This window comes from Alternaria incomplexa, assembly GCF_024043165.1.
Source record: "Alternaria incomplexa strain BMP 0042 chromosome Unknown scaffold_9, whole genome shotgun sequence".
NCBI classification, from domain to species: domain Eukaryota; kingdom Fungi; phylum Ascomycota; class Dothideomycetes; order Pleosporales; family Pleosporaceae; genus Alternaria; species Alternaria incomplexa.
Window position 1 is genome coordinate 551171 of NW_026249858.1, and position 14464 is coordinate 565634.

The 14464-nt window shown below is 51.2% G+C and overlaps 5 protein-coding genes across 5 annotated transcripts; 2 read left to right on the top strand and 3 right to left on the bottom strand.

Moving 5' to 3' along the window:
* Positions 1-1418: 1418 nt before the first annotated feature.
* J4E90_006546 (uncharacterized protein) lies at positions 1419-1673 on the top strand (the record flags this gene model as incomplete). Its single annotated transcript, XM_051436091.1, has 2 exons — positions 1419-1427; positions 1461-1673. 2 exons carry the CDS (start codon positions 1419-1421, stop codon positions 1671-1673), a joined length of 222 nt encoding a protein of 73 aa, XP_051289885.1.
* A 2678-nt stretch (positions 1674-4351) lies between these two features.
* On the top strand, positions 4352-5345 carry J4E90_006547 (uncharacterized protein; the record flags this gene model as incomplete). The annotated part of the gene is made up of 2 exons (XM_051436092.1): positions 4352-5134; positions 5223-5345. The coding sequence occupies 2 exons, from the start codon at positions 4352-4354 to the stop codon at positions 5343-5345; spliced, it is 906 nt and encodes a 301-aa protein (XP_051289886.1).
* Positions 5346-5738: 393 nt separating this feature from the next.
* J4E90_006548 (uncharacterized protein) lies at positions 5739-7350 on the bottom strand (the record flags this gene model as incomplete). Its single annotated transcript, XM_051436093.1, has 2 exons — positions 5739-6974; positions 7345-7350. The coding sequence occupies 2 exons, from the start codon at positions 7348-7350 to the stop codon at positions 5739-5741; spliced, it is 1242 nt and encodes a 413-aa protein (XP_051289887.1).
* Positions 7351-7572: 222 nt separating this feature from the next.
* On the bottom strand, positions 7573-9508 carry J4E90_006549 (uncharacterized protein; the record flags this gene model as incomplete). Its single annotated transcript, XM_051436094.1, has 5 exons — positions 7573-7823; positions 7875-8235; positions 8289-8854; positions 8904-9282; positions 9341-9508. The coding sequence occupies 5 exons, from the start codon at positions 9506-9508 to the stop codon at positions 7573-7575; spliced, it is 1725 nt and encodes a 574-aa protein (XP_051289888.1).
* Positions 9509-11472: 1964 nt separating this feature from the next.
* Positions 11473-12796, bottom strand: J4E90_006550 (uncharacterized protein; the record flags this gene model as incomplete). Its single annotated transcript, XM_051436095.1, has 4 exons — positions 11473-12184; positions 12270-12435; positions 12486-12527; positions 12790-12796. 4 exons carry the CDS (start codon positions 12794-12796, stop codon positions 11473-11475), a joined length of 927 nt encoding a protein of 308 aa, XP_051289889.1.
* Positions 12797-14464: the final 1668 nt, after the last annotated feature.

Genomic DNA, 14464 nt, shown 5'->3' on the forward strand with positions numbered 1-14464 from the left:
ATTTATACGATCTTATGGAAACTTAGCAACTTCGCAACCTCGCGGAGGAGCGCGACCTCCCTAACAACGGCGCACGCCGTAGATTGTTAGCTGACCTCCGTAACCGCGACAACGGGCCGCCTCTAATACTATTCGATGTACCTAGCATTTCCTCTAGTACACGCTCTGTGGTCTTGGCCCTAGACGTCGACTATACCGTGTCCCCGTTTTTTGCGGCTCCTGTGCGACATTTTCACAGCGGTTAATGGCCTTTACATCCTTCCTAAGACTATGCCGACACTCTAGAGCCCTGTGCTCTCCACGACAATAACTGCGACGATAACTCCTTCTTATATTCTCTCTAAGTCAACCGACGGACGACACGATGTATTATCACTAACACTGACCTAAGGCCTATTTACATCTCTAGTGGAGACGACACGTCCTCTGAACACGGCTCTGACGACGATCGTCTAGACTCTTACGTTTTGGTTCCCTCTACTCCGCAAGAAACCTAGAACTATATTTCTACGCTACTTGTTTCGCCTAGCACTTCTTAGCAAGACGATCCCGCTCTTAGCCTTTCCTCTAGTTACGAGGCCGTATTATCAACTCCGGTTCCTGAGAGTATGCAGGATGACTGTCTGAATTGCATGGCCAGTAAATTCCGTTGTTACAGGGACCCCGAGTCTAATAACTCTAAATGTTAATATTGCCGTAAATACCGCTACTAGTGTATTCTAGCTACTGACGAGCAAGCTGACTGTATATTAAATGCATGTTAACTATGCAGACGCTTAAAGATACTAATTCGTACATGCACCCGCGACGCACCTGGGGAACCATGCAATCACTGCAAATCTACCAACTAACATCTTACCTGTGTTCTACGACGAACTCCGACATCTCGCCCTACGTTGCCCGAAGCAGATCGTTGTCTCACGTGCCGGAAAATGTCCAGGCAGACTCTGAAGAAACACGGCTTAAGTCCTAGGCAATGCGACGGACAATACCCTTGCAACGTCTGCCTTGCTGACAACCGAGCTTGCATATCTCCTTCTACTAAAGACAACGAGCCGTGCAATCATTGCATCTCTCATCATACCAGCTGCGATCTAGGCATCCTATGTTCTAGATGCGTACGTCTTAAGACCATGTGCGGCCGCTTCTCCCACAACGGCACGCAATGGACGGGTATATATCCTGATGGTGCGCTCGATCACGTACAAGACGACGTTTGTTTCTCGTGCTTCGCGGCACGACGTGACTGCTCTTAGCACTACCTATGTTACTAATGTCTTAGTTTGACTGGGCACTTGTCGGCTTATAGTTACGCTAAATGCTGCTCTAAGAAGGTCGATGATAATACTTTGGTGTCAAAAGAGAAAGCCGCTTATTCTCTTAATGATGATGTCGAGCCCTTTACTATCACCTATAATATGTCCTATGTGGGACACAGATACACCACTAATCCCTATTAGGGAAGCAAGCTCGACGACGATGCCGACAACCCTACAGACATGGATGAGGGTCTTCTTGATGACGACCTGCTCGACTTAGGTCTCTTAGCTACTCTATGTCTCTCGCATTCTTTGAACCACGATATCGAGGTCTATGACAGTCTTAACAACGATATTACCTACCTCTTATCTCTCTCTTTACAAGGTATTAGTGCACCGGCCTATAACGACTAGCTAGATAACGATCTCGATCACTTGCATCTACAAGTCGCGGGCCTATCGCCCAGTACTCATCTCCTTGATAACGACCTCGATGACCTACATTTCGACCTCGCTATGGCCGCTACACCTTCTATCTCCGCTGCGTCTATTTGTATACCACGGAATTACAAGAAAGCTATAACTACGCTCTAGGCAGATGGCTGGCGCACTGCGACGTATGCTGAGTTTGACTTACTTCTGCAGAAGGGGGTATACAAGGTGGTGACCCTTCCCGCTAGTGCTAAGGCCCTCCCAACAAAGATCGTGTTCAAAGCTAAACCTACCTCTACTAGCGATCTTGCTAAACTCAAGGCGCGTGTTGTTGTTCGCGGAGACCGCTAACGTCCCGGCGACTATAATGAGACGTTCTCTCTAACTGCACGGTCTATATCTATTCGCATCCTGCTCGCAATCTGTGCTTTACTTGATTAGGTTACCGGCCAATCCGACGTTTACGTCGCCTTCTTGAACGCTACTCTCTAGGAGACACTCTACGTCATGCCGCCCCCGCCTATAACACTGGCTCCGGGCAAGGTCTGGATGCTTGTGAAGTCCTTGTATGGTCTCGTACAAGCCCCTCGTGCATGGTACGATACACTTACCGCACAACTCCTTCGGATGGGGTTTCGTGTATCTCCCTTTGACCCGTGCATCTACATCTACACCACTAAAGCACTTATTATCTCCGTACATGTCGATAATATTCGCATGTACGCTGTTAGCTACACACTTATCCACAATTTCCGCGAAGAACTGTCTGAGACATTTACTATTACATCCAAAGATCCCGACGCTCTCTACCTTAGTATGCATATCGAACATGCGCAGGGTACTATTAAGATCTATCAAGCCGAGTATATTCGACGCCTGCTAGACCGTTTTAGTTTCTACAACCTTCCGTCTGCACAGACTCCTTGCGACTATCGCGATAAGCTCCGTTGAGAAAAGGACACCGTTGCTGGAGTACAATTCTGTAAGGAGTATCTCTAGAAATTTGGTTCACTTAATTACCTCCCCGCTATGACACGAATCGACCTCGCATATGCCGCTTCTCTTTATGGCTAGTATAATGCCAACTCTAACTAGACCTACCTTGACGCTCTTACGCGCGCTTATGCATACGCATAGCGTACCGCCGACGCGGGCATTACCTATTACAAGGGTGATGCCTAGCTGCTTAGCTACTGCGACTCTGACTAGGCTAGTTGTCTTAATACTCGTTGCTCTACTACGGGATATATCTTCACCCTCGCTGGAGAACTAGTGTTATGGTCTTTAGGTATTTAGAAAGTTACCGCCCTTTCTATATGCGAAGCTAAATATATAGCTCTCTCTAAGGTAGTTAAAGAAGCATTGTGGATTAAAAAATTCATTAACGACCTACACACGGGTCTCTATTTTAACAATATTCCTATCTATGTTGACAACGAGTCTGCTGTTAAGCTGTCGAAGAATCCTAAGTTCTATTAACGCAGCAAACACATCGACATTCGTTACTATTTCCTTCGCGAACACGTTTGTGACGGCGACATTACCGTTACATGGATTAGCGGCAAGGCAAATCTAGCTAATATGCTTACGAAAGCGTTAGACCCTACAAAGTTCAATACTATTTACAGTACTCTAGGTGTCTCTTATTACGCAGACAGCGTGCATCCCAAGTTAGGATCCAGAGGGGCTGTTAGTTAGGCATCTATATACGTGATCTACCTATTTACTATACATTCACTTACTAGCGTTACCCCTCTACTATATATACTAGGGGTTCCTCCCTCTACATAGAACATCAATACATTGTACACTCCTCTCTGTTCTACAATCTTGTGCATGTCTGCATGCAGCGACCGACGAATACGGACGCGGCTCCTGATATCACCCGCCGCCCCCCGGCCCCGAATCCTCCTACCTGGGCACCCAATCCTCCGCGCGCGATCATCGGCGAGCGACTAACCAACAGTGCACCGGCGACACCCCGAACTTTTGCGCTGCTATGCAATCAATACAACACCGCTATTATCATCCTGCTGCAGTGATACAACCACGCCGCCCGCAAAACCCGCGCCATCACATTCGTATGCCTGGTGACGACAAATAACGAACTCGATACGAATTCCCCAGTTCATCCCCAACAACAGCGCATGCGGCTATATACAAATGTGCAGCCAGATCCTTCGCACTGCACGCTCTCTATAACTAGAAAGGTTGACGACGTTCAAAGCAGGCTATCCTTACCTAACCGATGCCATTCCATCAGGGCGGATTTGGGGGCGCCTTACACAGCAGCATGCGGCACAGTTGCCTCGTCCAATCAGTCATGCTCGACGCCACGACGCGGCCTCCCGGGGTCAAACGTTTGCTTCAAACAAGGTGACAGGGACCACTCGGCGAGAAAGAATAAGCGCTGTGATGATGATGGGCAGGAAGGAAGGCAGAGGAGGAAGATGCCGCTTGTGTAAGACATGCGTGACGTGGAAGTATATATGCTTTAGAGTTTCGCTGCTGACAGCAATGGCACCGAGATGTCTGCCTGCTACTAAAATCTATCTATTCCCCAGCCTTGGACTTGAAGGATTGCATTATTCTCCTCAGCTTCAATCAATCGACCTTACTTTACCTCGACTCCCACAGTATCTCACAAAACAACCCCAACAATGTCAACCCCCTACCTCCTCGACCTCCCCACAGAGATCCTCAACCACATACTCAACCCCTTACCCACATCCTCCCTCCTCCGCTTCTCAGAAACCTCCCGTCACGCCCGCATCCTCGCCAACGCCAACCTGCACACGCTCTCTTTGGGAATCGCGCCCCTCGCTCCTGCCTTTTTCAAGTACCTCGACCCGTCCGTCACTACTAGTACAGCCAATCCCTATGAAATCTGGCTACGCATTCCCCAGGCAAGAAGTTACGAGTACCTGACGTTGCATAACTTCCAGAGCGCGTTGGTAACCAGCATACTAAAGCGCCATGGCACCATGCTCCAGCATCTCAACATCAGTGTTTGGGCATTAACGTTGCCCATGGCGAAAGCCATCAAGGACTTACGCGCTCTCCGCACCTTTTCACTCAGAATCGAAAGCGGCGTTCGTTATGTACGTGGCATCCCGCGGTCGCGTATCGCTATCGAACGAGAAGAGCAGGGTAAGGCTTGGGATGTGCTTACTGAGAGTGCGGCTGAGTGGAGTGGGAGACTCACGGTAGTGCAGTTTGAGAATTGTGATGTGAGGGCTGAGCAGTTGGCTGTGCTGTTGAAAGAGAGTAGGGGGTGTAAGGAGCTGGGGTTGAATCGGTGTCGGTATCTGGGGAGGGAAATGTGGACTTCCCTGGGCGAGTGGCAGGGGAAGGCGAAGTTGAAGATGTTGGATGTAGCGGAGTGTGGGGGGTTGCTTGGGGATGAGGCGAGAGAAGTGGTGGGGAGGTTGGATGGGTTACAGGTACGTTGCTTTCGTATGCTTGTTGACGGCTGGTACTTGTATGCTAATACCAAGCCAGACTCTCAATCTCTATAACTGTCAAGAGCAGCGACCAGGAGAATTTGAGCGTCTGAATGAGGAACTCTGGCACATCAAAGACTTTACAGCACCAAGACCGGGTGGTTATGGCGAGAACATGATCATCGAGGTGGATCCGGACTACATCTTCTGAGATTGGGAAGTCAAGGTGGAGCTTTAAGAGTAAAGTGTTTCAATTGTTTATCTGAGCAAGCTAGGAATCGCAACGACGTGAGCGTCGAAGACCAGTCGCTCCAGCTGCCACTGTTTGTCTATATACGTATGATCTCTCGTGTGGCACCACTTGGGTATAGCCCTCACTGATCGATCCATCTATTCAAGCATCCACTGCCCTGCCTATCCGTCGACAGCTTCATCAATCCATGTATCCTAACCACCAATACTACCACGTAGTCCATCCTCAAAACTTCTCATACTGGCTGTAATCCATATCCGGGTGATGAAAAGGGCCGCGAACATAACCAGGAGGAGGTGGACCGAAAGAACTGCCCGACGACACGGAGCTCTGACTAGCCTCAACCCTGTGCTAAGCACCCTGACTAGCGCGAGCGCGGAGGTACTCGCTGTACTCTGACACGCGCTGTTCCTTGATCTGCCACTGAGCAGCTGCTTTGAGCATCTCCTGGTGAGCAATGATATCCTCAATGGGCTGGTTGTAGTAGGCGGCCGTGTGCTCTTCGTAGTGGTGACCGGGGTGGATCTGGGCTTGGTGTTCGGGGGAGTGCTGCATCGATGCTTTGCCTGTGTAGTGGTACATGTTGTTGGTGTTGGGCTCGGCGCTGGTGGACTTGGTGGCGTCTTCGGATCCGACGGGCGTGGCTTTGGTGGGGCGGCTGACTTCGTAGTCGACGTCGCATATGGGAGCAGCCCTGCGTGCGTTGTTGCGGGCGTGGCGTCGGGCGATGAGCTTCTCTTCAGCGGACTTGGCGGCGAGGGCCTCGCGCAGCGTCTTCATCTTGGCTTGGCGGCGCGACAGCCTGGCCTTGACGACAGCTTCTTCTTTCTCCAAGTCGAGCATGCGGCGGTACTTCGACTCCAAGTAAGCACCGATCATGGGCGGCGCCCAGTCCTGGACAAAGTTGAGCCCGAGGATTCCGTTGTAGACATCAGAGCTGTAGAGCTGCGACAACTGCTCATGCGCCTCCTCTGCTTTCATGTTCTTTTCCCTGACTTGGTGAACCAATTCGTGCCGGAGCGACTCGAGCCTTGCTTCGCGGATCACATCGTCGAGCGCTTTGCCGCATGATGGGTTGTTTAGGACGTTCCAGTACTCAGACAGACTGTTGTGAAGCTCGGCGATGCTGGGGCCGCCTTCAGAGATGTCCTCAGACGCAACGTTGAAGCCACTGTCGATGCGGAGGTTCAACAACTGATGCATCTCCTGCATGCGTGCGACGAGCGCATAGTATATGTCCTCGTAGTCGGCGAGAGGGCGGTCGGTGGCCTCTTCGTCCGCACGCTCGTAGATGCGTCCGTGAATGCGCTCGGCAGTGAGAAAGCCGTGAGGCAACAGGCTTGGGCCGACCTGCTTCTTCTGCAGACGGTCGAACAGAGTGTTGAGACTGGGACTGTAGATGTCGAGTTCGGGCTTGCCAAAGAGGTTGCAGGTTCCCGCAAGGTTGATGAGGTAGTTACTGAGCTTGAGGATGTGCTCGACGATGTAGTCGGTCGGGTAGGCTGTGGTTGCAGCTTGAACAGCCATCTGGCTGACCGCCACTGCGAAATCTGGGAGGAGAGTCTTTGGAGACATCTCAGGAGGTATCTTGGGTTGTGGAATGGAAAGTAAGAAGGTATGAGATGATCAAGGCGAGCTTGTTGGGGACGAGAGGGAAATGAATGATCGTGTAGAGAGCTGAAGAGTTTGCAGTCCAAAGTACTCTCAGTGTACGATTAATATTAGCGAAAAGGTTGTGGGCTTGAAAAGCTGGAATTGAGGGGGCTGGGAGACGATTTGGTAAAGTGAAGGTGAAGGGACACCCGGAAGTCAGATATCCCGTCTCCCTCACTTTGCTGGTATTGTTCGTGCAGGACAGTTGAACAATAGACTTGGGCTTATTAACGCGACACGGGGACGGCCCTGAAGGCTGCGATCGCGGGAACAAGGGTGCAGTATTGCTTGTTGCTGGAGAGACGACCATTTCGTGCGCGCGACGTCATTGATGGCGGCGAAACGCTCCGTAGCAAGAGACGAATCGCACCACTTAGTACCATTGGTAGAAAAACATCATCTATTCCGTCTCATGAGCATCCTACTTGCCTTAGTCGGACGGTGTTGTTGCCTGAAGGTGTGGGTGACCCAGATGATGATACTGGCGTCCTATCCGGGCATGCGCTGACTCACCCCCTCATCTGGTCATTTTTCAGGCTTTCAGGCTCCGTACCAATGCCCTCGCGTCGAAATTCCTTAGCCGGCGAGGCAGTTCATCTTGGATCCAATCCCTTCCGAAGAAGGCTCCGCTAGCAAGTGCTCCTGCAGTAGCCAGCCAGAGGATAGTCTTGGTAGTACCCGGTCGAAATTCTTCGCCTGTCTTTTCGTTACGATAAACAAAGTCACCCTTCTTCCAGAAGATGCTCCTGAGCCAATAGAGGAATTGCCAGTCAGGGTACATCACTGACAGAGTTAGCGCACGGACTCACACCAGCGTCCACCATCCCTACTTACTATTATTTAGACCTGTCTTCGGATCTACAGCCCAATTGACACAGCCTGAGTTCCAGACCAACTTGCTTGCTGCTTTTTGTGTCCATTGCGAGTCTGCGACCGCAGCCTCCGGCTTGACCTCTACGGTCGCCGGTGGTGGTGAGAGCATTTGAGGAACGAATGATTGCGATCGATATGATGGCAGTGACTCGAAGATGGGCTCTAGCAGCCGGAGAGTGAAGTTGATCTGGCACTCGACAGTGTAGATGACACTGAGATGGCCGGTGACGGTATTGGGCCCCATGAGGATGAAGAAGTTTGGGAACTGTGGGACCACCGTACCGAAGTAAGCTTGCGCGACGCCTTGTGAGGTTTTATCCCACTGCGATATACGTCAGTATATAGGTCTCATGCGTCGATTTGTGGTAGACTCACGTATTCGTTCAAGCGCAGTCCGTCACGCCCAGCAATCTCCATCGGACAAAGCATCTGCTGTGTTGCGAAGCCGGTGGCAAGCACGATGGCATCTGCCTTCACCTCGCGACCGCTCTTTGTTACCACGCCATCATCGGTGATTCTTTCCACTGGATCGTCGGCAACCAGCTCAATGTTATCTCTCCATAGGGTCTTCAGATAGTCTGTGTCCAACACCTTCCGTTTGCACCCGATTTCGGTCTTTGGAATGAGCGCGCTCCAATACTTCGGCGGCGCCATGCTCTTTACGTACGCTTCATTCTCCTTGGCCAGATTTTGGCGGATGCTGCGCCCGGTCTCAATGTCGAAACCACTCCAGTCGCGCTCCATGTCGTAGTAGAATTTCGCACGGTAGAGGCGCATTGCTAGTGGTACGTAGCGCATTACGGTTTTGAATGTATTTGAATAGTAGAGGTTCTGGCGTTCTGCAAGGTATTGCGCTTGTCGTCCGAATTGTGTGAGTTTGCGCACGGGGTTGGGCTCGTTCGCCATTATAGGGACGAATTGAGTTGCTGAACAGCCGTTTCCTGGGAGTTTGTAAGCATAATACTGTGCAGAGAATACATTGTGGCATACCAAGTACGACGACGTCTTTGTCCTTCCAGTCGAAACTGTGGTCCCATTGCGCAGAATGGAACAGTTTGCCCTGGTACGTATCTACTCCGGGCAGATCGCACTTCTTTGGTACGGAGAGTGAGCCCACACCCGAGACAAGTACCTTCGCTCGACGTGTGGTCCGTTCTTTGGTTTGAAGGTTCAAGATAGATACCTCCCAGACGTTGTCGAGATCGTTCCAAGCTGCTTTTTCCACTATGGAATGGAAGCGGACGTGATCCACGATCTTGTACTGCTCGGCCACAGAGCGGAAGTAGGCCTGAATCTCAGGACGCATGGAGTATTTTCTCGACCAATCTGGGTTCAGCGCGAAGCTGTAGGAGTAGAAGTGTGAGGCAACCTAGTCAGGTTAGCATAGTTTTCGGCACCGATAGCTGTTTGGACCCGGAACAACTTACATCGCATCCACAGCCTGGATATGTGTTTGCCAACCAAGTGCCACCGACATCGTCACTCTTCTCAATGAGCTCAAAGTTACGAAGACCGTACTTGCGAATGATTTGGACAGCGAGGCCCAGGCCGCTCATGCCCGCACCTATGATGAGAACCTCCGTATCGGAAGACATTATGAAGTAGCTTTAATAACTCGAAGATACAACAGGATATGATGAGGGGAGTCCAGAATCGCGACCAGCATCGGATAGAGCAATAGGGATACTTATACCTTTGACTTTACGCCATCTCCTCCGCTGATCCACTGATCCACACCCCAGAACGACCAGATCCCCATCGGTGGAGCCTGCGTCTCCCGTTCAACCTCATCGTGTCCGGAGTATGGGTGCCGTCTAACCTCTTCGTGCCTGTGTTCGCGCGTTGACGTTGAGGTATGGTCGTTGTTTGGGCAGGTCTGCCGAGCAGGAAGAAGGAAGTTTGCCGACAGCCAATGACAGACCTTGGCTGTTGCGGGGACCCCACACCTCGCACACGCGTGTATGCTTCTCGTCACGATCCGGATCTTTCGCTTTTGGCATCCCGACGTCTGCCTCTTCGATTGCGCGTACGATTATTAACATCACTTCGAATGCTCGTGGTGTCTAGAGTTGGATGTCGCGGGTAAGTGACGTCATCGCTTCGTCGCGGCGTTTTGCGATTACAACGCGCATCGCAGTCACAAAACGAACGCCAACCTCATCGCCTACAATGTTGAGGAGTACGACCGGGCGAAGAATGAACGTGTGGGATTCGTGCTTTTCCTAAGCCTGATTATAGGTGACAGCGAGCTGTCAACTGCGCCAGACTCGCAATGGGCTTACCGGCAAGTCTCGCACGCGACATATCGCCACCGCGGCCTTCAAAGCGACGAAGAACGTCTGAGGCAGATATCAGGAGCCCAAATTCAAAACCAAATGTGCATTCAGATGCAACGCCAACTGTCGCAAAGGCTTTACCCGCGCTAGCAGCAGTAGAAGCCGGCAAGGTCAAGATTGACGATCACCTTACTTACTTCAGAAACCACCTGGTGAAAAGCTCTAGAAACACAGCACTTGACGTACCAAGAATCTCAATCGATGATTTTGCCACCCTCTACCAGTATAACGCCAACCCTTATGGTCACCACTTTGTCGTTCATCAACACAACCACCCGATTGCGGGTGTACATTATGACCTCCGTCTTCAGTTCTCAGAAACGAGCTCGATGTCCTTCGCCCTTCCAAAAGGACTTCCTGGCGACCCCAACTCGCGGAGCATAGGCAGAATGGCGATCGAGACTAGAGTACACAACTACTGGAACCATTTGATCGAGAGTGCCAGCAGAAAGACTGGAAGCCTCATTATATGGGATACCGGAACTTATAGTATCTTGCCCAGGAGGAAGAGAAAAACCGGGATGCCAAGTCCACAGACTACGGATGACGACGAAACAGAAGACGATGAAGCGGCAAATGAGGGAAGCGAGGTTGTAGGCGGAGAGTGCCAGGAGAATTCAAAGCTGGTGGCAGCTTTCAAGACTCGATACATACGCCTACGTCTACACGGTACACGATTGCCACACAATTACACTGTCATGTTACGCCTCCCATCGAATGAAATAATCAAAAAGCCTACAGCGAGACGAAGAAGGGGACGATCTCAGCGTAGCTCTGCAACGCGAACCCCCGCGACCTCAAGTGACGAAGCTAGCGTCGCGGACGCATCCGTACACGAGGAAGTAGCGGATCAAGATCTCGACACCGACACAGAAGAAGATGATCAAACACGTACCACCAATGCATATCCGGGCTCGACGAACGATTTTGGGTCGGTACATCAACGGCGGTGGTTTCTCCAACTCGATCGGCAGAGTAGCGGGTTTAGTCCGGATGCCTCCGGCAGGGGAAGGGGGAAATGGACTGGAGGCTTCAACTCGTTCCTCGTACGCGGTCGAGACCATGAGCGAAGCGTTGTTACCGGAAGGTTAGCACGAGATGTTGAAAGCGACGAAGGAGTTGAGGATTTTGTAGGAAGGAGAGGTTGGACAGGAATCGAGCATTAGACATAATATACATTATACCGGACGTTAAAGAAGAGACACCTGCAATTATCCGGGTTATCAGAATGTAGTCACCACCTCCATATTGCCCTCGACGCCCCTCATCTCCAAAGCTCCACGCTTCGACTTCTTCGCTCCGCAGGTGTACACCATGTCGAAATACCACCGATGGGCTTCGACATCCATAATTAACCAGGCCTGGTTTCCCTGGAAAAGATTGGCAGCACCAGCGAAGGTCTGGATGTCGCCAGCCGATACCGGCTGTCTACTCGGCTTGTTGATGTAGTACTCAGGACTGATGTGAACATATCCCATGGTCAACAACGGCATCTTAGGAACAGGATCGTTCCAGTGCGTGACGCGGAAGTTGCCACCACGCTGGTTGCTGATGTAGGAGCTAATCTTACTTCCTCCTATCCTGGGTGATCCGAAATTGTACAACGCGACATTGTAGCCAGCAGTGCGCATACTGGCGGCGGCGAGAGTAGCGACGGCGCCTCCCAGACTGTGGCCTGTTACGGTGATCCTGTAGCTAGGGAAGGCTGTTATTGCTTGTTGCACGGCGGGTAAGACACTATCGCGCGCATCAAGCCAGGACTGCCAAAAGCCGCGGTGGGCAGTGCAGCCTGGGCAGATATCTGTTGTAGTGGTGCCGAAGTCGAGGTTTGTACGCCAGTCTTCGATGGTGTGAGTGCCGCGGAAGGAAACAACTACGAGTTTATTCGTATGATCGACTGCGACAAAGCCCGTCACATCGGTCATCGCATTCTCTCTGTATGCTATTAGCTTCCGGATCGTTCATGGCCATTCAGCACCCGCTGAAACTTGACGTCTGCGGGGGCTGGGATTAGACTCACCGGCTATACTCGATGACGGTGGTAGAGTCTGCGTCTTGAACGAGCGGGCAGTTGCCAGTGGAACACTCAATCTGATCTCCGGTGGAGTCATAGTTGTTTGAGCAATATGCTGCCGACGCATACTGCTCCATCAACTTGAAGTTGCCCAGAAGGTTTGGAGCGATACCTGTCACTCGTCAGTTACGCAATGACAGACATGTCGCATTACCAACTTACCTCGCTCCTGGATGAGTGGCGCAGCATTGCTGCCGATGGCGCCTAGCAGCACAGCAACAAAGAAAGTAGAGAAAGTAAGCATGTTGAAAATGAGTGACTGTTGGAAAAGAGTGACTTGGGAGGAGAACTGCAGAACCGTCTCGCGGCAATCCTAATCAGGCGTATTCCCACCTACATATAGGAACGACACAACCGACTCATTCTCATAGTTCGTAGTGTACCGCGGACGCCATCGTTTGCTTCATCACACGCGATCCAAGTCTGGACTTCCTAATGCGGAGGACTAAGCAGCCACGCTACCTACCGCTCATTCCGTAGTTCTCTGTGAATACCCAGGACGATGAAACCATTGGGACGCGTTTATATCCACATGCTTGCTTGTGGTTGAGCTTGTCACCTTAGGGAGGGCGTTCTGCGATGCCATTGGCCAAGCCAAGGACGGGAAGCGTGGGGCGGCGCGTCCGCCGCGGCACGACTTGCACTTTGACTTTGACGTTGACCAGACGGTTGTTTGGATAAGATTTGTTGTCGAAGCCTCGTCACTAGTGCGCGGCGCGTCCTTTTGGTGATGGGAAGAACAGATCCGAAGACACCAGTCCGGGAAAGGAGGTGGGGGAGTCTGTGCGTGGGCTAGACACGCCACTAGCGCGTGGCGCAACTAGGCGGGCACATCTAGGGAAGTTGAGTGAAACGATAGCATACTCTTTACTCCTCATTCTACTGCCATGCTATCACATTCAAGTGAATCTAGATTGCGAATCCCACCAGTTCTTCCGAGCAGCGAGTCGTCACAGCTTGGCAGCTACGGCATTCGCGACGCGTCTCAAAGGAGATCGCAATCACAGTTGTTACGCCGTTGAAGGCTATTCTATGGCATTCCACGTGCAACAGGTGTTGACTGCACTTGCGCGTGCTTGTTTTGCAGCAAACAAAGGACTGAACATATATGATTCTGGGGGTTATTGATACAGATTTCTCGCTACACACCATCTCCCCGCTTAATCTCCGATTGAGACTTACGGTAGAACCCAACGGAAAGCACTCAACTCCTACAAACCGACTACCAATGCTGCGCGATTTAGTCAAGAACGACGCGGAAGTGCTCATCGCTTTCCTGGCAGCAGTCATATTCTTCTGCTTCTTCGTGTCTGTCCTCATCCTATACATCGGCCTTTTCGTCGTCACTTTGGGCTTGCAGCATCAATATTGGCAAATGCAGGAAGAGACGACACGGCTTTCAGATGTTGCTGATCACTTCCAAGTTCGGATTGAGCGTATGGAAGATGAACTAGATGAAGAATTACACCTACGGCATGGGCGCGTCTTGTCCAGACGTCCAATAATCTAGGATATGGGATCTGGTCTGGATACATGCCTCCAGATGAGACGCATACATGGGCAGGCTTTCAACTACAATGGGCAAGAGTTTTGCAACGTTTCGAGTTCATGTAGATCGGGTTGTGGAAGCTCCGTGTCTCTGGTGTCTCAACGCAGCTGTCTTTGACGGCAAGATAGGAAATTAGATCCGCCAGGCTTAGGGGCATGTATTCGAAGTGTCTGAGACAAATGTGAGTCTTGTCTGGCAGCCGTGACAGTGTTTGGTACAAAAATGCTATACTCACCGTTATCATCTCTATCTTTCACAACAGTATTATCGCATTCTCGTTAATAGGCGTCTCCTTCAAACTTCATCACCGACTGTTTTCCTCGCTTCGACCAGCATGAGCAATATGCTAGCTTACTTTCAGCTGGGACCTCCGTCGGGATGGACAGAGTCAGTTGTTCTGCACGCAGTGCGGATCCCGTTTGCCATCGCTATTCTCTGTCTCAGCGCCTGGCTGTTCCCGTCCCTTCCAGAAAACGTCCTGTTCTTCTCGATGGGCTTGGTATGTCTCGATGTTCAATTCCACATACACAGCTAACCCTGCCACGAGGCTACCTTCACAATGACAGTCTGCATCGGCTCCATCACATTCCGA